This window comes from Nicotiana tomentosiformis, chromosome 7, assembly GCF_000390325.3.
Source record: "Nicotiana tomentosiformis chromosome 7, ASM39032v3, whole genome shotgun sequence".
NCBI classification, from domain to species: domain Eukaryota; kingdom Viridiplantae; phylum Streptophyta; class Magnoliopsida; order Solanales; family Solanaceae; genus Nicotiana; species Nicotiana tomentosiformis.
This window is the reverse complement of record NC_090818.1, coordinates 82,511,447-82,539,436: the sequence shown is the minus strand read 5'-3', so window position 1 is coordinate 82,539,436 and position 27,990 is coordinate 82,511,447. Positions and strand designations below refer to the sequence as shown.

Genomic DNA, 27,990 nt, shown 5'->3' with positions numbered 1-27,990 from the left:
GGTTGACATAACCTAACCCCAGAATACACCTCCAACCGCATACATTGGGGTGAGGCGGCAGGGCCGCTTTGTGTAGAGATTGTGATTATGAATACACCGCCACCCGCATACATTGGGGTGAGGCGGCATGGCCCTTTTGTGTAGAGTTCATGGTATTGTGATTACACCTCCACCCGCATACATTAGGTGAGGCGGCAAGGCCACTTTCTGTAGAGTTTATGGTATTGTGATTACACCTCCACCCGCATAGATTGGGGTGAGGCGGTGTCACGCCCCAAAACTGAGGAACGCGACCGGCGCTCAACCGAGTGAACTCGACCGAGCAAGCCTGTTAGATTTCATTCTACCCAAACTCATCCATGAATAGAGATAATACATATTATCATTAATTAGACGAAAATGTGTTCATGTCTACAATACCAATTCATTTCCAATAGTTTCATCATTTTAAAGTCTCAAATTGATAAGTAATACATCCATAACATAACATAGTTTGTCTTTCCCCAGCACAAATACACAACCAACACTATGTCTATGGAGCCTCTATTGATAAAGAAGAGTACAATGATAATGTCGGCAATAAGGCCCCGGCTATACCACAAATAGAATACACAAAGTACAAAAGATTCATGACCCCGGAATGAAGTGGGGCTCACCAAGTCAGCTGGGAAAAAGGTGCACCGCTATCACTGACCAATATCTCCTGCTGTGGAACCACCTGCATCCATTGAAAGATGCAGCGCCCCCGGCAAAAGGGACGTTAGTATTGTCGAATAGCACTAGTATGTATAACTAAACACCCTCTCAATAGAATGACAAATAATAAAAATAAGATTATCATAATATCAATGAAAGCCTTAATTAACATCAAACCTCAATTTAGGATCAAGACATTGTTCAAATTAATTTTCATATCTCACATTGGGAGATTTTTAGTACCGATATACCATTGTCCACAATACCATTACTCACAATACCGGTATCACCGTACTCTTAGCACGGAGTCCGATCACGACCCGATCGGCTAGGCCATCTCATTAGAGACATCAACCACACTTTCTCTCAAAATCAATACCACTGTCTTTAACACGGAGTCCGATCACGACCCGGTCGGCTAGGCTATCCATTAGGGACATCAACCACAATTACTATTTCAATTACAATTTCCAGCACAATCACCACCATGTGTGCGGCATGGTGTCCGATCACGACCCGACCAGCTAGGCTGTCTTATTTGAGACATCAACCTTTTTATATCAATCATCGCATTTCGTATTACTTTCACATCTTTTCATTTCATTGGCACTAATGGCCATAATTATAAGATCATTCTTGGCACGTTGGCCATATTCAGTATTTCATGCTTACCTTATCAATTTCAAATATCATTATCATCATCAACAACAAACACAATTCAAATCAAGGTGTGTAGTACACATGAGCAATTTAGAGTCTAAGGCACATTGAGATATTTCACAAAACTTGGCATAATAGCCTTCATTTGAACTTGACTTAAAGTCGAAACATTATTAATGCACAGCCCGCATTTTAACACATACCCAATTGGTAACATAACATGAATAAAGCATTTAGGATGCTTGTTAATCATTTATAACTATGAACTAATGATTTTTTGGGAGAATAATAGATGGTTTTGATAAAGGGAATCAAATGAAGTATGCTAGGGTTTTGGGTTGTTGACTTAAGATTGTTATAATCATTTGTGTGTTGAGAAATGGTATTAGTTACATCTATTTAGGATTGGAGAATCACCTAGACGTAGTAGAATGAGAATTGGGTGACGAAAACACCATTAATGAGGGCTATGAGGCTTTATGCCATAAGGTGTTTGATACAATGCCTCAAGGACGGAAACATCAACATTAGCACTAATATTGGTTCCTCTTGATTAGGGGTGGGCGTTTGGTACTTCGGTTCGGTATTTAATAACTACAGTTCAGTACTTCGGTATTCGGTATATCAATTGTGCGTACCAAATATTGTATCAAAGTAGTTCGGTACGGTTTGGTATTTTCTTATTTGGTTCGGTACCATTTTGGTATCATACCAAAGTCTTTCAAATCTCCCAAGAATCAAGAATATTCCTAACGTGAAATGTCTCTCCTTGAGCTAAATCTTACTTTGATCAAGCTGTTCAAGCTTCTAAAATTTAGTAACAACACTGTGTTGGGATATGATGCTATAATAAAAGAGGAATATTGTTACACCCCATATTTTCGTACGTAAAAGTCCGTCATAAGCAAACTAATGTAAGACCAAAAAATGAGATCATCTTTAGAAGTATATAAATAATTTATCATGTTACCTCGGAGGTTACAAATATTGAATATCATGAACAACAAGTACAAAGAGGGTTGGAAGGTTCAGAAGCTAAGGAATTGAAGAAAATAATATTTCGTCGAAAGTCGACAAGTTAGGAATGTTATAACCCGTATCTTTGGGGTGAGACTAGAGTTCTTAACATTATAATAAGGTTAAGTTAGTTGTATGATAGTCGTGTGTTATTTTTTGAATTCAGGAGAGTTGAGGAACAAAAGTCGATGAAGGTCATCACAAGTTACGTTCATAAGTTTTACTAAAATTTGGGTCAAATACAACTGCGCTTTTATCCCAATATACTTAGAGTTATGGAGTGTTCCACCCATAAAATTGAATATCTATGAGTCTAGTTTCTAATGAATTAAACCGTTTGTCAATAAGACATCGGAGTAGAGAGATATATATGTTTTTGCGATACTGCGCAGACTGCTAGGTGACACGTAGGTGTGTCACCTACTTGCTTAAATGAGAGGACTTTATATGTCCAAAAATAGGCCAGTTAGGGTCGTCAAAAGAGACCTTTTAAAGTCCTATTTCCTTCATATATTACACTGATAATAGGGCATAATAACCACACATAAACCACTACAAAAATCCTCCCAAAAATTGCACACAAACCCTAATTGATTTTCTTTCCTTTTCAAGTTCTAGTTGGAGGTAAAACCTAGAGTTTGAAGAACCAAGATAGGAGCTGAGTTATTCAACAAATAAGGTAAGTTTACTGCTCTCTTTCATCCATTTTTTCTGCTGGAGATATATGGAAAGTTGTTCTATAATTGTAAGAACTCACGGGATGGTGATCGGAAGCCGTGAGTTCGAGTTATTCACTTGTAGCGGACTGTTTTGTGGACTATTTTGTGTTGCTGTAGGACTGCGTGTTTTGCTACTATTTTATGGAGTTTTGGAGGCAAAAGGGTGTGGAGAAACACCACATAAGTTCAGGGTGGTGGGCTGGTAGTTCGGCGTAACATGTTCGGGATGTTTGACACTACTACGGTGGTCGTTTTGTGTATGAAGAGATTGGGGTGTTTTGGGCTGTTTTGTAGTATTTTGTGGTATATAAAAAGTTGTAAAATAATGTATATATATTGTTATTGTTGTATTCTTGTGTTATTGGTGTTATCTTGAATTTGTAGGGAGTAAGGATTATAGGGGAGATGCTGCCCATTTTAATACAAAATAAGCTTGTCGTTCATCAGGCGATAATTGTACCTTTCGTAACTTAATGATAATATTATTATCGTTGTTGTAGATTAAGGTGAGAAGAGACGAGTTCTACTTGGTGATTGGAAATATTGTGATAAGGTATGTTAAGTCTAAACCTTTCCTTCATTTTGGCATGATCCCGTAACTACATGAGTTTGATAACGAGACATAAAGAGAAGTTCGTATTCCTGAACTGATGTACATTATCCTAGTCTCGTAAGTTACAGTATTCTCCCTTATTAGGACTTTTTATTCAGTTAAGTATTGTTTTCTTCCAGTCAATAGAGCAGAGGGTATATATATATATATACAGTATTACAGTACTTTCACCACCATCGAGCTATAATCGATAGGCAGGCCCCTATTAGATAACCTCTAATCAGATCGTAAGTTTTATACCGAGCCTACTGTGGACGCCTATGAGCGAGCCCAGAATGGCCGAGATACAGAGCCTAGTATGGCCGAGCGCCTATGAACGAGCCTACTTCGACAGAGCAGTTATGCGTTCCGAGCCTTTTAGGGCCATACAACTATTTTACTTACTATATTGAGAGAGTTGAGTTAGTATCAACAGGTAAGTATATCTCCAGATCATCTTTGACTCCCAGTTACTTTCAGTTATTATATTATCAGTTTAGTTTCAGCGTTCAGTTATTCTATTGCTTTACATACTTGGTACATTATTTCGTACTTATGTCCCATTCCTGGAGACACTGCATTTCATGCATGCAGGTTCGGATAGATAACCTGGTACACCTCCTCTGTATGTGCTATCTGTGATCAGCTTGATCGATAAGCTCCACGTCTTCGAAGTTGTCGGGTCTAGGGTTTTGAGTACATATTGTATGTATATATATATATATATATATATATATTATGGGTAGGTCGGGGCCTTGTTCCGACCACAGTACATCCATCAGTAGAGGCTTGTAGACGTATCCTGTCAGTTAGTGCAGTGTGTTGGGCTTGTAGGCCTTGTATGTATATTTTATTGGTTTGTGAGCTATAGTAGTTATGACGGCCTTGTCGACCCAGCTTTATATTGATGTTTAGTCAGAGCTAGTTTCCGTTTAGTTTTATATTTTGTTTCACAAATTGTCTTGCAATGTGGCACCATGGCCAAAGTATGACATTGTACGTTCAGAGTCCCTCATTCGCAAGTTGGTACGCTAGGTTAAGTGAGGCACCGGGTGCCGGTCTCGCCCCCAGGTTTGGGGCGTGACAAAGTTGGTATCAAAGCAGTTCTATCCTAGGGAGTCTACATGCCGTGTCTAGTAGGGTCTTGTTTATAGATGTGTTATGCACCACATTATATAAGTAGGGAACTACAGGGCATTTAGGAGTTAGTTACCCTTCTTTCAAATCTAAATCGTGCTATAGAACTGAGTTATAGAAAATTTGAGTTAAACTTACATGTTGTTGTTTGCATACACAGATGACGGTGACTAGGAAGACTACGGCTAGCCAGATGAGAGATATAGCAGCAGGTGAGGGGACCAGCAAGGTACCCACGGTAGATGGGGCCCAATCTGAGGACTAGGGCGAGACCCCTACTCAGCCATTACCGGCTCCACCACCTGAGGATATTCCTAGGGATACCGCACCTCTAGTTCCCCCTCCACTTCCATCGATCAGGACTTGAGGAGTGTGGTGCATTTGTTGATACAGTTGGTAGCTACCCAGCAACAGGCTAGGGCATCAGCTAGTGCAGGATCTTCTGAGGGGTCTGGGAGTTCAAGGGTCCGAGAGTTTATTGCTTTGAGTCCCATAGAGTTCACGGGGACAGATCAGAGGGAGGACCCACAAGATTTCATAGATCAGCTTCACAGGATCTTTCGGAGAAAGAGGCAGTTAAGCTGGCAGCAGGATAGTATGGATATCTCCCGGATTCAGGCTTGCCCAGAATATAGAAAGGGGTAGGCATAGACAGCAGGGTACAGAGAGGACTGAGCTAGGGCAGCGTAAGAGGATGAGATTTTCCAGGTCTCAAGAGCAGTCTCAGGGTAGTTATAAGCCCACTACTTCGGACGGCCACTTAGGCCTCCACTACCTCAGTTACAGGGTTACAGGTATGATCGCTATACTCAGTCAGGACCAAGTGAGAGCTCACGGGCATCGGGTTTGCAGCGACAGCGAGGTGTAGGGTAGACATGGTCATTTCCGCCATGGTGTGACATCTGTGGTAGAGGACACTTGGGCCAATGCCGAGCAGGTTCCGATGCTTGTTATACATGTGGGCGTCCGGGGCATATGATGCGAGATTGCCCAAATAAATATTTTGGGGGTATGGCACAACCAACAAGTTCAACAGCAAGATCATCTATGTCTGTGCATCCTTCAAGATGTGAGTCTCAGTCTTTGGCTAGTAGAGGCCGAGGCAGAGGTAGAGGTTCCAGTTAGGTGGTAATCAAAACCGTATCTATGCTTTAGTGGGTCGACAGGAACAAGAGTCTTCACTAGACGTTGTGATAGGTATATTGACCATTTTCTCTCACGATGCTTATGCCTTGATAGATCTAGGATCTACTTATCGTATATTACCCTATTTGTCGTGGGGAAGTTTGGTATAGTGCTTGAAATACTAAGTGATCCTTTTGCAGTATCTACACCGGTCGGAGAACCGATTATTACTAGACGAGTTTACCGAGGTTGTACGGTGATAACTTGTAGTCGTCAGACCTCAGCCGACCTAGTTGAGCTAGAGATGATGGATTTGATGCTATCATGGGCATGGACTGGTTGGCAGCTTGCTATGCCACAGTTGATTACCGAGCAAAGGCAACCAGATTTCATTTTTCGGGTGAGCTAGTCCTTGAATGGGTAGGTAATATAGCGACACCCAGAGGTAGGTTTATTTCCTATCTAAAGGCGAGGAAAATGATCGCAAAAGGGTGCATTTATCATATTGTGGGAGTTAGAGATGCAGATGCTAAGATACCTACACTTCAGTCTATTCCAATAGTCAGAGAGTACGCAGATGTGTTTCCAAATGAGCTTCCAGGTATTCCTCCAGAGCGAGATATTGATTTTAGCATTGATTTGCTTCCGGGAACTCAGCCAATATTCATCCCTCCGTATAGAATGGCACCTGCCAAATTGAAGGAGTTGAAGGAGCAGTTAAAAGATTTGCTGGAGAAAGGTTTCATCAGGCTCACTACCTCACCTTAGGGTGCACTAGTACTGTTTGTGCGGAAGAAAGACGGCTCGCTGGGGATGTGTATCGATTATAGGCAGTTGAACAAGGTAACTATTAAGAATAAGTATCCACTTCCAAGGATCGATGACTTGTTTGATCAGTTGCAGGGGGCTAGATGCTTTTCAAAGATAGATTTGAGGTCGGGGTACCACCAAGTCAGAGTTCGGGAGAAAGATATTCCGAAGACAGCCTTTAGGACCCGATATGGCCACTTCGAGTTCCTTGTCATGTCCTTCGGGTTGACAAATTCACCCGCCGTATTTATGGACTTGATGAATAGCCTATTTCGTCCATTTTTAGATCTGTTCGTAATAGTATTTATTGATGATATTCTGGTTTATTCACGTTCAGAGGAGGAGCATGCGGACCACCTACGAGCAGTACTCCAAACCCTCCGTGATCATAAGTTGTATGCTAAGTTTTCTAAATGTGAGTTCTGGTTGAAGTCTGTAGCATTCTCAGGGCATATTGTATAAAGGTGTATTCAGAAGATTTTGGCCGTGAAATCTTGGCCTAGACCTACCAATCCGACATAGGTTTGTAGCTTTCTAGGCTTAGCAGGATACTACCGGAGGTTCGTAGAGGGTTTTTCTTCCCTTTCGGCACCATTGACGAAGCAGACGCAGAAAGCAACTAAGTTTCAGTGGAAAGAGGCTTGCGAGCGGAGTTTCCAAGAGCTTAAGAACATGTTGACCTTAGCGCCAGTTCTAACTCTTCCAGAGGGTCCAGAGGGTTATGCCTTGTATTGTGATGCCTCAGGTGTCGGGTTAGGATGTGTCCTGATGCAACATGGGAAGGTAATTGCGTATGCTTCAAGGCAGTTGAGGAAGTACGAGAGGAATTATCCGACCCACGACCTCGAGTTAGCTGTGTTTGTCCATGCACTTAAGATATGGCGGCATTATTTATATGGTGTTCATGTTAATGTATTTACAGATCATAAAAGCCTGCAATATATCTTCAAGCAAAAAGAGTTGAATTTGCGACAGAGGTAATGGCTAGAGTTATTGAAAGATTATGATGTTAACATTCTCTACCATCCAGGGAAATCTAATGTTGTAGCAGATGCCTTAAGTCGCCGATCTATGGGTAGCTTAGCACATGTAGAGGCTGAGAAAAGGAGGAAACTCAAAACTTAAGTACATGACCCACAGTATACATGGAGCTTCTATGACAATAGACACCTAAGTACATAAAACCAACTAGACTCGAATACCCACTGGAATTGTAGCGGGCTCACCATAATCTGTTGCACAAAAGATCCCTATCAAAGATCCATATCATCCTGTAGAAGTATACTTGCATCTATTAAAAGAAGCAACGCCCCGACAAAAGGGACGTGAGTACATGTGGAATAGTACTCGCATGTAAGGCAAACAGAACAACATATGAAATCATGGTAATTCAAATAAGAGACATACGAAGTACATCAAGAACTATGAAATATCCCATAGATTCACATTTGAAGTCTCGTTATCCTTACATCATTTTAAACTTCGTTTAGGCTTAACTGAGCCATATGAACTATGCGTGGAATACATAATATAAAGTAATTGAAACAACGTGTACAAACAAGGCCATTGAAAGTGGCACCTAATGTCTGCGTTAACAATGCGTCTCACTAGACTGTCCATATCCCTCTCTTATCTTACACCTATACATTTCACTTGTGCGTTTCATAGACCGTTCACATTGTTTACTTACACAATATAGTTGTGCGTTTCATAGACCGTTCATAGTGTTTACTTACACAATACACCGGTGCGTTTCATAGACTGTTCACAGTATCACCTATACAATACACCTGTGCGTTTCATAGACCGTTCACAATATCACCTATACAATATACATGTGCATTTCATAGACCGTTCACAGTGTTTACTTACACAATACACCTGTATGTGTTCATAGACTGTTCACAGTGTTTACTTACATAATACAAATAAACCTGCGTGTTTCATAGACCGTTCACAGTGTTTACTTACACAATACACCTGTGCATTTTATAGACCGTTCATAGGATTACATATACAATACACATGTGCGTTTCATAGACCGTTCATAGTGTTTACTTATACAATACACATGTGCGTTTCATAGACCGTTCACAGGATTACATATACAATACACCTGTGTGTTTCATAGATTGTTCACCGGATTACATAACACCTCATTATGCACATGACCAAATATAAACTCAAAGCGACATGATTAACATTACATTTAAGGTCGTAGGTTCCCAGATCATTGGAACACTTCATGTTCATGCTCATCATGGAGAAACATACCTCATTACATTAGCACATGTATGGTGAATCAATAAGTCAATTTCAATGGCACAAGGCCCAAACACGTTTTCATAAGATTCATCATCATTTAGCATAGGACATCTCCCTTTCATCTCGTTATTCACTCACTTGTCATCTTGAGGTCATTAGCTAAGTTCATTATTCTTGGGGACTTAACATCGAAGTCATTTACATTTATTATTTTAGAAGCATGCATTACTATGATTGAAACCATTGGGACATACAACGCCTCATAATTCTCATTTTGGCAAACGGTCGCATTTCATGTTCATACTATCACTTACTTGTACTTGCCATGGTGATCATAGAACATTAAGAACATTTAGGAACACCATAGCCTCTCCTCATGAGGACGTAGAAGCTTATAGCACATTGGAAACATAAGTACGAATACGTTCATCTCATAACCTTTCACACCATATATCACTTCATTAGTACTTTCAACTACCTACAACATCATTATTTCATTGGCTCCCTTGGCCATACATATTATTCTTCATTCATGGCACTGTGTCCATATATCATATTCCACACTTTTATTTCTTTACTTTCAAGGATTATCATCATAAACATCAACATATAGATTATTCTTGAAGTACCTTTCCCCAAAAAGGGCAATACACAATTTCAACTCATGAACATATAAGATCTCAAAACACTTTGGAAATACTTACAAAGCATAGCATTAGTTGAAACAACCACATTTGGGCACGACTTGAGTACATAGGCTTTTAGGCAAATCTATTTTCGAAGTCAATTTGGAACAGTTGAATCAAGGCTCATTTCTTAACCTTTCTCACATCATTTCATTTTATTGGCACTATTAGCCACAAGTATAACTTTCATTATCGGCACGGTGGCCACACTTTATATCCCCAACTCTCTCCTTTCACTTTCAAACATCTTTATAGATTATCAACAATAAAACATCTCTAATCACGGCTTTCATTACACATATGAGTAATTAAGAACCTTAAGCACATCGAGATTTCTTACTCAATTTGGCGTACTAGCCTTCATTCGAAACGCGACTTGAAGTCGAAACATTTATAATGCACATCTCATACATTGAACACATTCTCAAATGATAACATAACATGATAAAAGCATTTGGAATACATATTGAACATATATCTTTCAACACAAGCTTATTCGGAATAGCCAATTTTATAATGAACAATTCGGGACTTATATAAATTATATGAATACCGTTGGATTCAATTCTAAGAGAAAAGTTTAGCCAACATACCTCAAATTCGTCCCTTAATGATACTACAATAATCTACTATACTAAACAACTTCAATCTACAATAACAACATCCAATGGGACCAATATTAGTAACAAATTACATAATTTAGGCCATTTAGGTACTTTATCAAACACCTAGTAGGCATGAATCTCTACATCTCTTAACCATAGGATTAGTTCATCCAACTACTACCATTTATCAATAATTTATCCCACCATCATTCTTAAACAATTTATAACTTCCAACATCACATATATGACCATCTATCCACACCCAACCAACAAAATTCCATCAAATAATCACCTTTCAATCTCTACAATGGTTATGTATTTAAATTGGGAATTTATGGCTTCCAATCACCATACCATAAGTTCCAATACTTAATTCATACTCATATTCCCGTAATATATCAAAACATGTAAATCTAAGTGTGTAGGATTACCTTTTGGAAGAAATCTTGCAAAACCCTTCTTTGAGTTCTTGAAGAAATTTCTTGAAGATCTATGTATTTTATGGAGGATTGAGTTAGTTTTAGGGTGGAATTGATGGAATGAAACACCAAATTAGTAGGGAATACTCACCTTGAAGATGGGGAGAGTTGGAGGTCTTGAGAGAGTGGAGGAAACCCCCAAAATTCGGCCAAGAGGAATGGGGAAAAATGAACTCCGAAATGAGTATATAATATTTCGGGCACCACAGGTGGTGTGGGGTGCTACCTGTGGCGCTATTTCCAGAACCTAAAATAAATCCCAGTGTCAGGGCTAGCGCCCCACACTACCCTGGGCACTGGAGACGAGAAATCTTTTCTATTTCGCCCGGAAATGGGCATAACTCTCTTATACGATGTCTGAATTCGACGATTCTTTTTGCTATGGCTCCGTAATTTCCATACGGATCTAATGCTTCAATCAAAATTGAATTTGGAGCTTATTTTCTTAATGTGATACCACTTATTCTTGAAGAAGCAACGTCAAAACATTCTAGAAATATCCAAATTAAATTCCGGGCATACGCCCGAGTCCAAAATCACCATCCGGACCTAAAGGAATTATCAAAACTCTGATCTGAGGTCGAATACAAAAAAACTCAAACTTGGTCATAATACATCATATGAAGCTACTCAAGACTCCAAATAGTTGAAAGGAGCATAAATTTTCAAAATGACAAGTCAGGTCGTTACAAACGCACCCGGGATTACATTCCGGAGGTAGCCATTTCTTACAGTGATGAAGATGCCGAGGGCATCGTACAACCTCACAACGATGCACTGGTAATATTTGTACTTATCAATAAATCTCGGGTTAAACGTGTGCTGATTGATCCAGGTAGCTCGGCCAATATCATCAGATCAAGGGTCGTAGAGAAATTGGCTTATATAATCAAATCGTACCGGCAGTTCGGTACTGAACGGATTCAACATGGCATGTGAGACCACGAAAGAAAAGATAACTTTGTCGGTAAACACTGTTGGGACAATCCAAGAAAAGACGTTTTACGTGATCGAAGGGGATATGAGGTACAACATTATAATTGGAAGGCCATGGGTCCACAACATTAGGGCAGTACCTTCGACCTTGCACCAGGCACTGAAATGTCCCACACCGGGGGGAGTCAATATGTTCTACGGAGAACAGCCGGCCGCAAGGGAAATATTTGATGTCGACGAAGTGATCCCGATGCCTGTGGTTTCAACATCGAGGAGCGCAGAACCAACCAAAAAAGAAGAGATTAAAGAGCAATCACTGATACCGGCCTTAGCTGAATCGGAGAAACAAGAAGAACAAGGAGCGGGCGATGAGGACGATTACAGTGTCCTGAGATCATTCATAGCTCTCGATGACACCGATGCCACCAAATCAGCGGTTGAAGAGTTGGAGCAAGTTATATTAATCGAGCATCTAGCGAATCGAACGGTATACCTAGGCACGGGGTTAACTCCCGAGCTCAAGAAAAAACTTATTGATTTTCTTAAAGCTAACGCCGATTGTTTCACTTGGTCCCATCTAGACATAACAGGGATCCCAACCACTCACAAGCTGAGTTTGGAACCGAAGTTCCATCCGGTTAAGTAGAAGAGAAGGCCACAGTCCGTGATCAAACACGCGTTCATCAAGGATGAGGTATCCAAACTTCTAAAAATAGGATCCATCCGAGAAGTTAAATACCCGGATTGGTTAGCTAACGTAGTGGTAGTACCTAAAAAGGAAATAAACGGAGGATATGTGTGGATTATAAAGATCTAAACAAAGCATGCCCAAATGATTCTTTCCCTTTGCCTAACATTGATCAAATGATCAATGCAACGGCCGGGCACGAGATACTCAGTTTTGTCGACGCCTACTCCGGGTACAACAAAATTCGTATGGACCCGGATGATCAAGAAAAGATTTCTTACATAACAAAATTCAATACCTACTGCTATAACATAATACTGTTTGGATTAAAGAACTCCAATGCAACCTACCAACGCCTAGTAAATCGGATGTTCGAAGAAACAAATAGGGAAATCAATGGAAGTTTATATTGACAATATGTTGGTCAAGTCCCTGCGAGCAGAGGACCATTTGAAACATTTGTAGGAAACCTTCGACATGCTAAGGAAATACAACATGAAGCTAAACCCAGAGAAGTGCGTATTTAGGGTCGATTCAGGCAAATTCTTCGGGTTCATGGTATCTAATCGGGGGATAGAGATCAACCCCGACAAAATAAAGGCCATAGAGGACATCACCATAGTAGACAACATCAAGGCAGTTCAAAGACTGACCGGGCGTATAGCCGCATTGGGCCGGTTCATCTTGATGTCATCGGACAAGAGCCATCGGTTCTTCTCACTATTGAAAAAGAAGAAGAATTTTTCCTGGACTCCGGAATGCCAGCAAGATTTGGAAGAACTCAAACGATACCTATCAAGTCCCCCTTTGCTGCAAACTCCGAAGGTAGACGAATAGTTGTACCTCTACTTGACAGTTTTTAAGGTGACAGTAAGTGGTGTCTTAGTTCAGGAGGAAAAAGGTACACAATTTCCTATTTACTAATGTTAGTAGAATCCTAGGCGATGCCGAAACAAGGTATCCTCACCTAGAAAAGTTAGTGCTTGCCTTGCTAAGCGCTTCTAGGAAGCTAAAACCGTACTCTCAATGCCACCCCATATGTGTCGTAACCTATTACCCACTGAGGAATACCATGCATAAGCCCGAGCTCTCAGGCCGGCTGGCCAAATGGGCCGTGGAGATTAGCGGGTATGATATCGAGTACTGACCCCGAATTGCCATAAAATCTCAGCTTTTGGCAGACTTCATGGCCGACTTCATGCCGGCCTTAATACCCGACGTAGAAAAGGAATTACTGCTCACCTCGAGCGCTAATTCGGGACTCTAGACCCTATTCATGGACGGTTCCTCCAACGCGAAGGGGTCCGAGCTCGATATCATGTTAAAACTATTTACGGAAAGCATAATTAGATAGTCTATTAGAACTGTAAAATTAACTAATAATGAAGTCGAGTATGAAGCCATGATTACGGGTCTAGAACTAGCTAGGAGCCTTGGGGCCGAAGTGATCGAAGCCAAATGTGACTCCCTCCTCGTCGTAAATCAAGTAAATGGAACATTCGAAGTAAAAGAAGAACGGATGCGGATGTACTTGGACAAATTACAGTTGACCTTGTACAAATTTAAGGAATAGACTCTGTAGCATGTACCCCGAGATCAAAACAGTGAGGCCGATACACTGGCCAACTTGGGGTCATCTGTTGACTCTGATGAATTCAGCTTGGGGTAGTAGTACAACTGATGAACCTGATGTTAGAATAAGGTCACGCCAAAGTAAACTCGACAAGTTTAACTTGGGATTGGAGAAACAAATACATAGAATACCTAAAGACAGGAAAATTGCGTTCGGATCCCAAGGAATCAAGAGCCCTGCACACCAAAGCTGCCAGATTTCGCTTAGTCGAAGGGGCATTGTTCAGGAGATCCTTTTTTGGCCCACTGGCCATATGCTTAGGATCAGGAGAGACCGAATACGCCATATGAAAAGTTCACGAGGGCACTTGCGGGAACCATTCGGGGGCAGAATCCTTAGTTCGAAAGCTAATCAGAGCCAGCTACTACTGGAATGAAATGGAGAAGGAAGCAAAAGACTTCGTGCGAAAATGCAACGTGTGCCAAAGACACGCCCCGATGATTCATCAACCAGGAGAGATGCTCCACCTGCTCTTGTCACCATGGCTGTTTATGAAGTGGGGAATGGACATCGCCGGTCTCCTGCCATGGGCGCCCGATAAAGTCCAATACATACTGTTCATGACCGATTATTTTTCTAAATGGGTCGAGGCTCAGACTTTCGAGAAGGTCCGGGAGAAGAAGTTATCGACTTCATATGGGATTACATAATTTGTTGATTTGGGATACCAGCCGAGATTATTTGCGACAACAGAAAATAGTTCGTCGGCAGCAAGGTAAGAATTTATTTCGAAGACCACAAGATAAAGAAGATATTATTAATGCCTTATCACCCTAGTGGGAACAGGCAAGAAGAATCGACGAGCAAAACTATACTCCAAACCTGAAAAAGAGGTTGACCGGTTCGAAAGGAAAGTGGAAGGAAATCTTGCCCGAAGTCCTGTGGGCATACCGTACGACTTCAAAGTCGAGTACCGGGGGGAAGCCTTAATACTAGTCGAGGTAGGGGAACCGAGCCTAAGGTTCCTTTATGCTATTGAAGATTCAAATGGCGAGGCCATGACCACGAGCCTGGAATTATTGGACAAAAGGCGGGAAGCCGCCCTGGTCCGGTTGGCCGCACCGAAGCAACGAGTAGGGAGGTACTACAACTGAAGAGCTAACCTCCGACAATTTTAAGTCGGGTACTTGGTATTGAGAAAGGTAACACTTACACACCAGGAGCCCAAACGAAGGGAATCTGGGCCCGAATTGGGAAGGACCGTATCGAATCATTAGAATAACCGGCAAAGACTCGTATAAACTCGAATCGGAAAATATTGTACAACTACCGAACAACTGGGACGTGGCACACTTAAAGCAGTACTACTGCTAAGGTATGAACTTAATTCCTTTTTAATTTAGTTACGTTACGGACTAATGTATGCAGGTACTCGGCTAGGGGTAAATGTGACTATTAGGTCTGAAAGCACGTATTGTACTCTTTTTTTCCTTGAACCGATTTTGTCCCGAAGCGAGTTTTTCAGCAAGGTTTTTAACGAGGCAATAGTAAAATGTACTACCTTATTTTTGAAGACCGGCCTTAAACCGAAATTGATGATCGTTTGCACCAAGTCAACAGTATCTGAGCCCTCACAAGTTCAGCCTCAAATACTAGGGGCCATTACCCCTAGGTTAGGATCCTTAGAAAGGGAAAAATTTGTATGTCAAAAGCCATGGCTTGGTGATTAGGATTCATTTGTAAGGGTCATACGGTCATACGAAATGTACCCATGTAGCCCACCCTAGCCAAGGTACAAGGCTTGTGTGCCTCCGATCATGTACCCTACATATTAAGCAATGAAAGAAATCTTTGCTTCCCTTATACTTTATTACTACACATTTCGCTTCTTTGATCCTAGATCCTAAAGCCCACGGGCTACCCCTACTTGGGGACTGTCGTCCGAATAAAACGTTTGGACGGCCCGGGCTATTGAATCTCGGAGGCACCGAGCCTATTAGGCAGTTCCTGAATACGAAAGGCTACAACTACCCTAAAAATGGCTCGAAGACGTCCGATGTCCGTACTCAGAAAGTAAAGCCCATACGTATAGTCAAAACCTATCAAAAGGATATCCTCAGCAAAAACATCATCTAAGACACTTGAGCATCTTAAAAGCCTTCGATTTTATTGAAATCTCGAAGCCACGAGTAATCCAGAGTTGCCATCAAAATTGGGCCCCATTCGGGCCTCCGAAGAACGGATACTCTAGATTACATTTGATTCTATGCTAAGGCATTAAGAACGATACACAAATAAAATATTGCAAAGAGATGCTGAAAAGTAAAGATATGGTATTGCCGAAGGGAAAATTTTATATATTTCAAACAATATTTACAAAGGCACGATAAAACGGACTCAAGATAAACAAAAAAGAAACAATACAAGGGAAAACCAAAAAAGGACTAAGGCATATACACCTGGTCTTCACCGGGGCTCGACTCGTCACCTGAACTGTTGGAACCCTCGGAACCTTCGGAGCCTTCAGGACCCTCAGGCTCATAGAGTTCCTTTGCCTAGGCCTCGAGTCTCTTGGCTTCTTCGATCTTGACCGACAAGTCAAAACCTCGAGTATGAATCTCCTCGAGGGTCTCTCTCTGGGATAGCCGCTTTACATACTCGGTCTTCATCTTTAAAGGGCCTCAACTATTTCCACATCAGCCTTATACTGCGCTAGCATTTCCTCGACATTGGAGGAATCGATCGAAGTTGCCTTCAATTTGGACCTCAGCGCAGTGTATTCTTGGCTGAGGGCATCCCATTCTATGACGGCTGAGTTCAGCTGTGCCTGGAGTTCATCATTTAGCCGAGACCACTTATCGGCCTCGTCCTTTTCCACCAGGAGCTGGTCCTTGATGGATACCAGCTCCTCTTTTGTAGCCTCTTTGTTTGAAGCCAGCGGGTCCATCCTGCCCCTCAACGCCTCGGACGTGGCTTTGACCTCATCCATCTCAACCCAAAGCTGGTCAATCAAGTCTATCTTCACTTTGACCTGCAAAGTTGCGTTGTTAGTCATCACGAGTAGCTTCTCGTTTTTAGCCTCAAAGATCATTACATTCTTGACCAGATCGGCATGCTCCCGTTTCACGGACGATGCCTTCTTCTGAGCTTTTTCCAGCTCGGCCTGGATAGTTGGGAGATCCTTAAGAGCCTCGTCTTGTTGCTCACTGAGAGCCCTATACATGTCCTTCTTCCAAATCTTCTCTTTGAGCTCGAACTCGAGCTGGCTTATTTCCAAGCGAGACTAAAGGAAGCTTTCATGATAAAGCACCTAAGCCTAAAAAATAATGAGGTCATTAGAATATGTTAAACAAAATCCGCAAAGGATACAAAGGATAGACGTCTTACCCGGTTCAGTGCCTATTATGCCTCGTTGAAGAAGCTCGATGTGCCTACTTCGTTCATTATGCCTGGTCCAACTTGGTCACCAGGAAACGAAGGTAGCTGGCCACACCCACCGGAGCCGACAGCGTCCACTGGGACAGTAAGAACGACCGTTCTCTTACGGTCGATATCCACACTCGGGGCAGGGAACTGCCTCACTAGTTTCGGGCTTGAGCTAGGCTCGCCCGCTCCCGATGTCATGTCCTTTTTTAGGACCTCCAAGTGACCGATCCTGGAGTAGTCCTCCAACGCGGTCATGTCCATGCCATCGAAGAACATGTTGAGGGCTTCACCTGGGCCCGGTGCCGTCTCGCTTAATTTCTCTTTGTCAGCTTGAGCCTCTTCGAACATTGACTTAGTATGGGATGTCATCTCCGCAATGTCGATGACACCAGCTATTTCCTTCGGGGCAGGGGTGGCTTCTCGGGAGGGCATGGTCTACAACTCTCCTTTTAGTTCCCGAGCTAGAGGGGGATCGACCTCTTGGCCACCTTTTTCGGTTGCCGCCTGCTCCCCCTCATTAATGGTCGACTCGTGATAAATGAACTCAATGTTGTCATCCTTGAGGCAATCCCTGAGACGGTAGATGAAATCATGGTCCGGTACCCTAGCCTTGGTGCTCTTTTTGTTATTTTTTCGGACCCGGATGTCCACCCTCTTCTTCTTTACCTCGGCATCGGGGGAGCCCGAGGATTTTCTCTTCTTCTTCTTCTTCTTCTTTTTATCCTCCTTTGTGGCAGCCACGGGCTGTCCCGATGCGGAGGGTTCAGCGAGAGAGGACGGGTTCTCGTCCTTATCCAACAGCCTAAGCTCGGTGGTCTTGGGCAAACCTGTGAGAAGGAAGAAAACTTAGCAAAAATACAAGTCCAGTTTGTGAGTGTAATTATTCAGGGAGAAAACCTTACCATGGGAACGAGCCTCCCACTTGCCCTTCGAGAGCTTGCTCCGTGCGCGCTCGAAATAAGACATATGTTTGCAGATTCCCTCGATCCACTGCTTAAAGCGGGAGACTGCATTAGGAACCTGGGCAACCGCTACACAACAATAAACACTGGCAATTAGGAAAAGAATAAAAGAGAGTGCCGGATACTTAAGAAGGAACAAACTTACGGGATGTGTTCCACCTTTTGAGAACGGTAGAAATTCGGGGGCAATGAGGTCTTCGATTTTTACCCGAACGAACCTCCCCTGCCAACCTTGATCTCGATCCTCATCGATGCTCGAGAATGGAGCTTTACTTTCTTGGCGAACGAGCTTGATCAACCCCCCTCGGAAGATTCGGGGACTATAGAGACGAAGCAGATGGTCGAGGGTGAGCCAAGGTGCTTCGGTGTTATTTACAAAATAGTGGAGGAGGATTACGATCCTCCAAAAAGATGGGTGAATCTGCCCAAGGCAGACCTCGTACCTTTTGAAGAAGTCGAGGATTATGAGGTCCACCAGGGGCGAGCGTGAAGGGATAAGTGTAAACACTTAGGTACCCCTCCTCGTGAGTGGTGATGTCTTCGTTGGGCTCTGGGACGACCACCTCCTTGCCCTCCCAGTTACAGTCTACCCAAACTATGGTGAGTGTATTCCCAGTAACGGAGCATATGTACCTCCATACTCCCTCGCCTTGGTCCTGTTGACTAGAGGCCTTCTCGACGTTAAAGTCGTTCTCAAGAGAGCAGCCCCCGGGGATGAAACTCTTCAAGGGAGGTTCTTGGGCCACCTCGGGAATGGCCACCTCGACATCTCTGGGGGGGTTGGAAGATGAAGGGGCGGTTTGCTGAGGCACGAATTTGGAAGTTTTTGCCATCAGATTCTGGAGAATATGAAGGTTTGAAAAAAGATATATGAAGATTTGAAGATGGGATGAAGGTATGAAGATCTGGGTTGAAGATTCAAAGAGGAATAATGAAGATTTGAAGATGAAGATATGAAGATCTAAGGAGCAATGTATGAAGATTTGAAGAGGTTAAAGTTAAGTGGGGAATTCGAGGGTAAATCAAAGAGCTCTGGAATCGAAAAATAGAAAAGTGAGAAAGGGGTCGGAGTTTTTATAGAGGAAGGATAATCAATGTGAGACGTTTCAAATTCGAGGACAGTCAACCGACGGCTGACACGTGTCCGAAGTCAGGACGATGCGACTGATGGGACGTTTCGTTGACCCGTCAACTCGGTTGTAACGTACGAAGGAAGGAGTCGGGATTCATTTATCGCTTCCCATTGCTATGATAAATGTACTCTCCGGAAAACGAGGGAACTATCTATATATGGGTAAAATCGGGGGCAATGTCTGCCCCGATCCTCCGATGAGAGAATAAAGGGGAAATATTTCTTTAGTCTGACACATTATAACACGCAATTCAAAGCAATAAGAAAATTTAATTTTGTCTTCTAGCAATTGTTCAAGGCATTACTTGTTTATTCTTTTCTTTACTCACGACCGAGCTTACGCCATGGGTCAGATCGAGGGCGAATTCCACTATTCAATCTAAGATTAGGCTTGGTCATCGCATTGCAATTGGTCGGGTTGTTTATTTTATCTTTAATTCATCTATCTGTTATTCTTAATTATTCGTATTGAATTAAACCGCGTATCCTTTAAATCGTGTACAAATTTAATTGTTACTTATTTTTGGGTAAACAATTTTAAAAGAATCTTTCCTGTTGCACTAAGTTTTAGCAGAAGGTGGCGAGGTAATTAAGTATTCTCTTACTTTTATGGGCATTAGTTTTTTTAATTTGTAAAATAACTACTCCATCCGTTTCAATTTAGATGCGGTAGTTTGACTCGACACGAAGTTTAAGAAAAAAATAAGACTTTTGAAACTTGTGGTGTTAAAAGATTATGGGTAGTGGGGCTATGACATTTGTGTGGTTATAAAAGCTTCTCATTAAGGGCAAAATGAGTAAAATGAAGAATTTAAAGTTGAATTATTTCCAAATTTAGAAATGTGTCATTTATTTTGGAACGGACTAAAAAGGAAAGTATCTCATCTAATTTGAAACAGAGGGAGTATATTATTTGGGATGCAGGATAGAATATAGATGTCACAAATAGCACAACGGGAAGTAGGAATATACTTATGGAAATGGCTAAAGGAAAATGGTAGGTATATTTTAATAAATTGCTCATGTAACCTACCTCGATTGATTTTTATACTGTGGTTATTTTTCACAATAGATACAAAGTCTTACCTTATATCTGACAAAGTCTTACCTTATATCTGAGGTTGCAGGGTGGTTTTTGGGATAATATCTCTATCCTTATAGCTATGAAGTCACTGTTCCCTTTATTGCTCATTTGTGAGGAATAATAAATAGGTAATCATAGGCGGATCTAGGATTTTTAGTAGATGGATGCACTACTAAATAAAACGGAGAAAAACATGCATTAAGTAAGAATTGATCTATATTCTTTTTGTTAAATAACTCAACTTTTAACCAAGTGTATCATTCAGCATTTTTGAAGCATAAGTGACAACAGTTAATATTATACCAATTTTAAAAATATGTATATAAAATATTTAATTTTGCGAAAAGACCATGAGTTCACGTGCCCCATAGTTTAACTACCCTCTATAACCCCTCAAAATTTTAATAGCTCATATTATTTTCTACTGACACGAAATTGTTCTTCGGCCCAAACTTATTGCATCTAACAGCCCGAAATATCTATTTTGTATATTTTTTGTATAGTGACAGTCTGTTTTGTATACTTACGGTCTATTTTGTATAGTGAAAGTCTATTTTATTTATTTTTTGTATAATAACAGTCTATTTAGTAGATATTTTGTATAGTGACCGTCTATTTTGTATATATTTTGTATAGTGACAGTCTATTGTATATAAATTGTATAGTGGCAGTCTATTTAGTATAGTTTTGTATTGTGACAGTCTATTTTGTATAAATTTTGTATAGTGACATTCTATTTAGTATATTTTTTGTATAATGATAATTTATTTTTGTATATGTTTTATATAGTGGCAATTTATTATATATAAATTGTATAGTGACAGTCTATTTTGTATAATTTTTGTATAGTGACAGTCTATTTTGTATATATTTTATAATATACCAATATTGAAATCTATTTTCACCGAAAGAAATACATAAATATCCATGTAAATATACATTAATGGTGGGCCTGAAATTATGATTCCCATCAAAATTAACTAATAACATATATGTGGAAATGAAAATTTATTTGGTGAAAACCAAAGGATTTCCCTAGCAAACAAAGTTAGCCCAGAAAAAAAAAATGAGTCAATAACAGAGAGCTTGGGATTTTTATTCAAAGGGTGGTTGCCCCTCTCTCTCTAGCCAATGACAACAAATAAAGTTTAAGCAGTAATTTAGAACATGCAAGACAAAATTCCTAATATCGATCTCTGAAGTAACAACAAATCAAACCAAAAAAGAGAGAACTAATAATAATAAAAAGAAAAAGGAAAAAAAAATCAAAAATTGCAATGGAAGATTTATTAGCACATTATTTGCTGCAAAATTTAACTCTACCACTCGTCCTAGGTAGCAAATACGGTAACAGTTCTGCCCTAACTCTATGGTAGATACTTTATACATATTTTTTCACTGTCCCAAATCTGACCAAATATGGTCTTTCTTCAATAAAACTCCACAATTCCCAGCAAAATATGACACCTTGGCTTAAAAGTTTTTGCCAAAATGATTCCCTCCTCTCCATCCAGCATGGTGTTCATATTCCATATTTTGTGTTCCTTCCAATACAGGGACCATTTTCTATGGTCCAGTTACGTAAATGGAGCAATACAGGATACGGCGGTCCCCTCGGGAGTGGATCACGACGGGGGGCGTTGATTGGTGGTTCAATACGGAGGCGACACTTGCGACGGCGGCGTTCGGCAGCGCCTTCTTCGGCTGAGGAAAAAGGGTATGATCGCTTAGGGAGAAGGAAGTTAGGGTTTTGAGTGGCAGTGGTCTTGGGCTAGTCTTTTAATTAGTTTTGGGCTGTTAATTGTATGGGGTTATTTTGTGGCTATGAGGTGATATAAGTTTGGTCCTAGTGGCTACAAATGAACTTTGCTCATTTTACCCGGCCCGTAGGTAATCTGTTTTTATGTTTCTTTTTTCTTATAGTTACATTCCTTTCTCATCTCATGAAATTTTAGTTACAAAATAAATTCTTACGTTTTAGAGACCAAATATGAACGCTGATATATATAAATTGAGTATTCTCTCTTCAACGTTAAAAATCAGAGCAAATAAGAGAGAAAAGAAAATCAAGTTTCATCGTGTGATTAGAGCTTCACATGGTATAATCTGGTGATACTTCTAATGGGGAAGAATACATGTATGGGTTATTTTTGAGCAAATGTACACAAGAATGGACTATTCCATTCTTCACTTTGTATTGGAGGCTAAAGGGTATGTCCTGATCCTCCATGTTTTGCTTCATTTTGACTATATACAGGTTGGGGTACTAGCCTAAAATCCCCATCAGAATGAATGAAAGGACACGTTATCTACGGCTAATGCTGACCTAACACAATGGTTTTGAGTTTTATCACCACTACTCAAACTTCCATCTAGATTGACAGCATTTGGTCTTCGGGAAACTAATAATCAAAGTACTTAGGTGCTTCCTTTTCTTGAACATGTGATCGATAACTGGTGTGTTGGTGATCTTTCTTAAGAAACCATATATTTTTTAAGATATCATTGTAAAAAGCTAAATTCCCTTAATGTAATTTTGGTTTTAGTTTGAGTTAATATATTATAATACTCATCTTTCTTAATTAGAACAAAGTTAAAAAGCTCCATACTTACATACTATATAGTATTATCTGCCCTAAATTCAAATCCATGAATTAACCCCAAATTACGTTGTTCATTATCATAGAAAGGAGGGTTTAATAAATTTAAACATGCTTGCGCGATTATATTAACTAATTTGTAGAACTAAAATTGTAATCATGCCTAAACTAAAAACCCAACGCCGCTAGTTATCAATTTGATCAACATTAAACATATATGGTGATAAATTAATTCATTATTGGAGAATGAAATTGCTTGCATAAAATACTAGTAACAATCAAGACAATCATTAAAAGAAATATATTTAATTAAATGACAACTAAGGCCCCAACTTTATTTATGTTCAATAAACAAAAGTGGGACATCGAATAGTTCCATAATTTCTCCTTTACCCTTATTTCCAGATCATTCCTGATCTAAACTAGTAATCCCTGGGCTAACCATGATTAAAATTTCATATTCAAACCATGTTGTTTCTTGGAAATGTGTACAATTTTCGTCCTGGAGTAGAATAGTCCCTCTAATCAGTTGACTTTGCTAAGATGATGAAGAAAGAAGAAGCACCATTAATGTAAAATTGATTGTTGATATATAAATTTAAGATGAAAGTTGCGTTTTAAAACAATCAAGTACATGGTACCGTAGTTGAGAAGAGCCTGTTGACCCCAATTTTTCTTGATCTTATTGCTAGTTATACACTAAAACCACTTTATTATGGAGTAATTCGTGTCTGTGCTGTACTAAAATTTGGATTCAACGAGCTTGAGGAAGAAGAAATATCATATCAACATTTCTTCCCACAAATCCTCTCAAATTTCAATAGAGAAGAGCGCGAGATTTCTTCTTTTCCCCCTTACATCTTTTAAATTACACATTGATCAAACTCAATATCCATGTCTATCTTATAAAATTCGAATTCGTGGTGCCAAATATCTCAAACCCGAATCTGCTATTGCGAAATTAAATAAACAGGAAAAGAAAGAAGAAAGCATATCTACATAGATCAGAAAAAAGCTTTGATATGAAAGTGAAAAAGTCATTTACACATTTACTTTGCAAAATGACTTATTAATTAATCCTCATAAATACTCTCAAGATGAGGCCTCCATACAGTGACTCCACTTCTCCGGCACGACGACTTCTTCTCCGATGTAATATCTGCTGATATATTGGTATGACATTTCTTGCTTTTATATTTGGGGGGTTTCTTAATGGGAGTTTTCTTCTTTTTCTTCTTCTCTGGCACAGAAATCAAGAAATAAATGCTACCCCTTTTGAGCTCTGTTTCAGGTGACAAGATCAAAATCCGACGAACCATGTTATTTCCTTGGCAACAGGGTTTACTTAATGCATGATTTGGGTAGTCTTTCAGAGCCTCAGCAGCTGTGATTTGCGTTTCCTTGTACGATTTTTTTTTTGTGGGAGGTAATCTATCAATTATGCCCTTGCTTCTTAGCATGATGATTGAGAGTTATAATTTTTGAAACAATAACTCAAGGGAACGTAGATTATATTGTTGGCTTTCCTCTCTTTTTTTTTCCCTTGGAGAAGTATATTCGTAAGTCCAAGGATTGTCAGCGATGTTGTTAGTAGAAGTAAGACATTTCGTAATTAAAATGTGATAATTGGAAATTTTTATTTGGTTTGAATCAGTAGGTAATATACATTGTTACGATCCGTCTCACTAGTAAAAATAATATTCCTCTTGGATCTAGACTTACACGACTTTAAAGTACTTTTGTTTTGCTAACATAAAATTTACCTAGGATATTACATACATAAACTTTTATTGGGTAAAATATGTTATGACACGTGGCTGTCTGAGAAAGCGACACGTGCAACCCAAGACAAGGGATGACGGAAGACTGAAGAGAACTGTTTCGTTTGTCACTAGAAAGAATAATGCTCATAAAGATATGATAAATGCTTTTCTCCCAGTATCATTCAATAGAGAATATTCATATCATTAAGAGCAGTTATCCGTTACAAGGAATTTGACATTTATGTTCACCGTTACATCTTCATCAATGCCCCTCATAATTGACATTGAAGAAGGGCACGACCCTAGGACCTTCTTCATAGCTATAAATAGTGAGCTCAGTTGTCATTGTAAAGGACACGAATTTTCTGGCAAACTTACACTATATTTTATACAAAGCTCAATCTAATTATCGTCTCATTTCTCGATCATTTTGTTGTTGTGCCTGGAAACTTTGTTCCCGGAATTGTTGCTTCTGCTGTTTCATCTATATCTTAAGGCTAAGTATTGCATAATTTTTCAATTATTTATTTATTTTAGGATCAAATTAATTCACTTATCTAGAAACCACGTATAAATTTAACTATACCATTTTACGGATAAATAGTTTGGCGCCCACCGTGGGATCTAGATAGTCGTGTAATTAAATTGATCCTTACCTTTTTCTAACGTGTTTTGATGGCTTTTGTCTTAGAAAACAATTATAAGAAATGGTAGATAACACTGTTAACGACATGCACAACCCCGAGATTCGAGTGGATCAACCTCATTCTAAGGACTCAATCAGCTACACCCATAACAAAGGGAGTGACGCTACACCAGTGCATGACAGACAGTATCCTCGATATGTTTGGGGGACCACTCCCAATGTCGCTGATGAGTAGCATGCCGTCGATGCGGTAAGGGTCTTGCAAGAGCAACAAGCAATCATTCTAGGCCACCTCACGCGACAGGATAAAGTTATGACGGAGTTGAAGTAAGCGCTGTCGGGAGCTTCAAATAATGCAAACAGAGGAGATCTGATCCCTCCCGGGATTCCCACGAATCAAACAACGCGGAGGATTGACAACAACACTGCAGGGGTGAAATTGGCTTCGACGGGGCAGGGGGAACAGATCTGGTCTCAACAACGAGAATTATTCTTTCAAGAATGAACTTTTAGGTTCATGAGGGAAGTAAACGCCCGCATGGACCAGATCCCAGGCGCGCCACCAGTGCTGAAAGGTCCGAACTCGAAGAAGTATACTCAATTGCCGTACAAGCCAAGTACGACACTAGAGTTAATCTCGAAGCGGTTCAAAATGCCTGAAATTCCAAAGTATGACGGAACTTCAGACCCCCAAGAGCATATTATCACCTACACAACAGCGATAAAAGGGAATGATTTAGCTCCTCATGAAATTGAATCTGTGCTGCTGAAGAAATTTGGAGAAACCCTCATGAGGGGGTCCTTGACGTGGTATTCGTTGTTACCCGAGCATTCCATAAATTCCTTCGAAATACTTGCGGATTCTTTCATCAAGGCTCATGCCGGCGCAAGAAAAGTACAAGCCCGAAAGGCCGACATATTCAGGATAGCGCAAGGAGAGTCCGAGCTGCTACGAGAGTTCGTTACCTGATCCCAAAAGGAGAGAATGTTGCTCCCGACTGTCCCGGATGAATGGGAGGTTGAGGCGTTCACCAAAAGATTGAACCCGGAGAGTTTAGACACTTCTCAAAAATTGAAAGAGAACCTACTCGTGTTTCAAGCAACGTCCTAGGTGGACGTCCACAACCGGTATGAATAAAAAATAATGAACGAAGATGATCAGGTTGGTTTTCCATCGTCGATCAAAGGACGAGAAAAGAATAAGGAAAAGTCAAAGGATGATTATTGTTACACCCTATATTTTCGTACGTAAAAATGCGTCGTAAGTAAACTATTGTAGGACCAAAAATGAGATAATATTTAAAAGTATACAAAGTAAGTTAATCATGTTATCTCTGAGGTTACAAATATTGAAGATCATTAACAACAAGTACAAAGAGGGTTGGACAGTTCAGAAGCTAAAGCAATTAAATAAAACAATGTTTCGTCGAAAGTCGACAAGTTGGGAATGTTATAACATGTACCTTTGGGATGAGACTAGGGTGATTAACATGATAAGGAGATTATGTTATGATTTATATTAGTCGTATGACATCCTTGTGTTATGTTTTGAAGTCAAGCGAGTTGTGGAACAAAAGTCGATGAAAGTCATCACAAGTTACATTCATAAGTTTTACTGAAACTGTGGGTCAAATATAACAGCAATTTTCTCCCAATATACTTAGCGTTATGGGGTGTTCCACCCATCAAATTAAAGATCTATGAGTCTGTTTTCCAACGCATTAAACCGTTTGTCAATATGACATCGGAGTAGAGAGATATGGGCATTTTTGCTATACTGCACAAGCTGCTAGGTGACAAGTAGGTGTGTCACCTACTTGCTTAAATGAAAGCCCAAAAATGGGCCATTTCGGGTCATCCAAAGAGGCCTTTTAAAGGCCTAATTCTTCATATATTAGACTTAAAATAGAGCATAATAACCAGACATAAGCTTTGCAAAGAATCCTCCCAAATGTTTCCCACAAACCCTAATTGATTTTCTCTCCCTTTCAAGTTCTAATTGGAGGTAAAACCTAGAGTTTGAAGAACCAAGATAGGAGCTGAGTTATCCAAAAAATAAGGTGAGTTTACTGATCTCTTTCATCCATTTTTTCTGCTGTAAATTCATGGTAAGTCGTTCTATACTTGTAAGAACTCACGGGACGGTGATCGGAAGCCGTGAGTTCGAGTTATTCACTTGTAGCGGACTGTTTTGTGGACTGTTTTGTGTTGCTGTTGGGCTGCGTGTTTTACTACTATTTTGTGGAGTTTTGGAGGAGGAAGGGGGTTTATAAACACCATATAAATGTAGGGTGGTTGGCTGGTCGTTCGTCATAACATTTTCGGGTCGTTTGACACTACTACGGTGGTCGTTTTGTGTACGAAGAGATTGGGGTGTGTTGGGCTGTTT

The 27,990-nt window shown here is 40.3% G+C and overlaps 1 protein-coding gene across 1 annotated transcript; it reads right to left on the bottom strand.

The window, feature by feature from the left end:
* Window positions 1-16,659: 16,659 nt before the first annotated feature.
* Window positions 16,660-17,211, bottom strand: LOC138895896 (uncharacterized). Its single transcript, XM_070180648.1, has one exon. The coding sequence runs from the start codon at window positions 17,209-17,211 to the stop codon at window positions 16,660-16,662; it is 552 nt and encodes a 183-aa protein (XP_070036749.1).
* Between the last annotated feature and the right edge of the window lie 10,779 nt (window positions 17,212-27,990).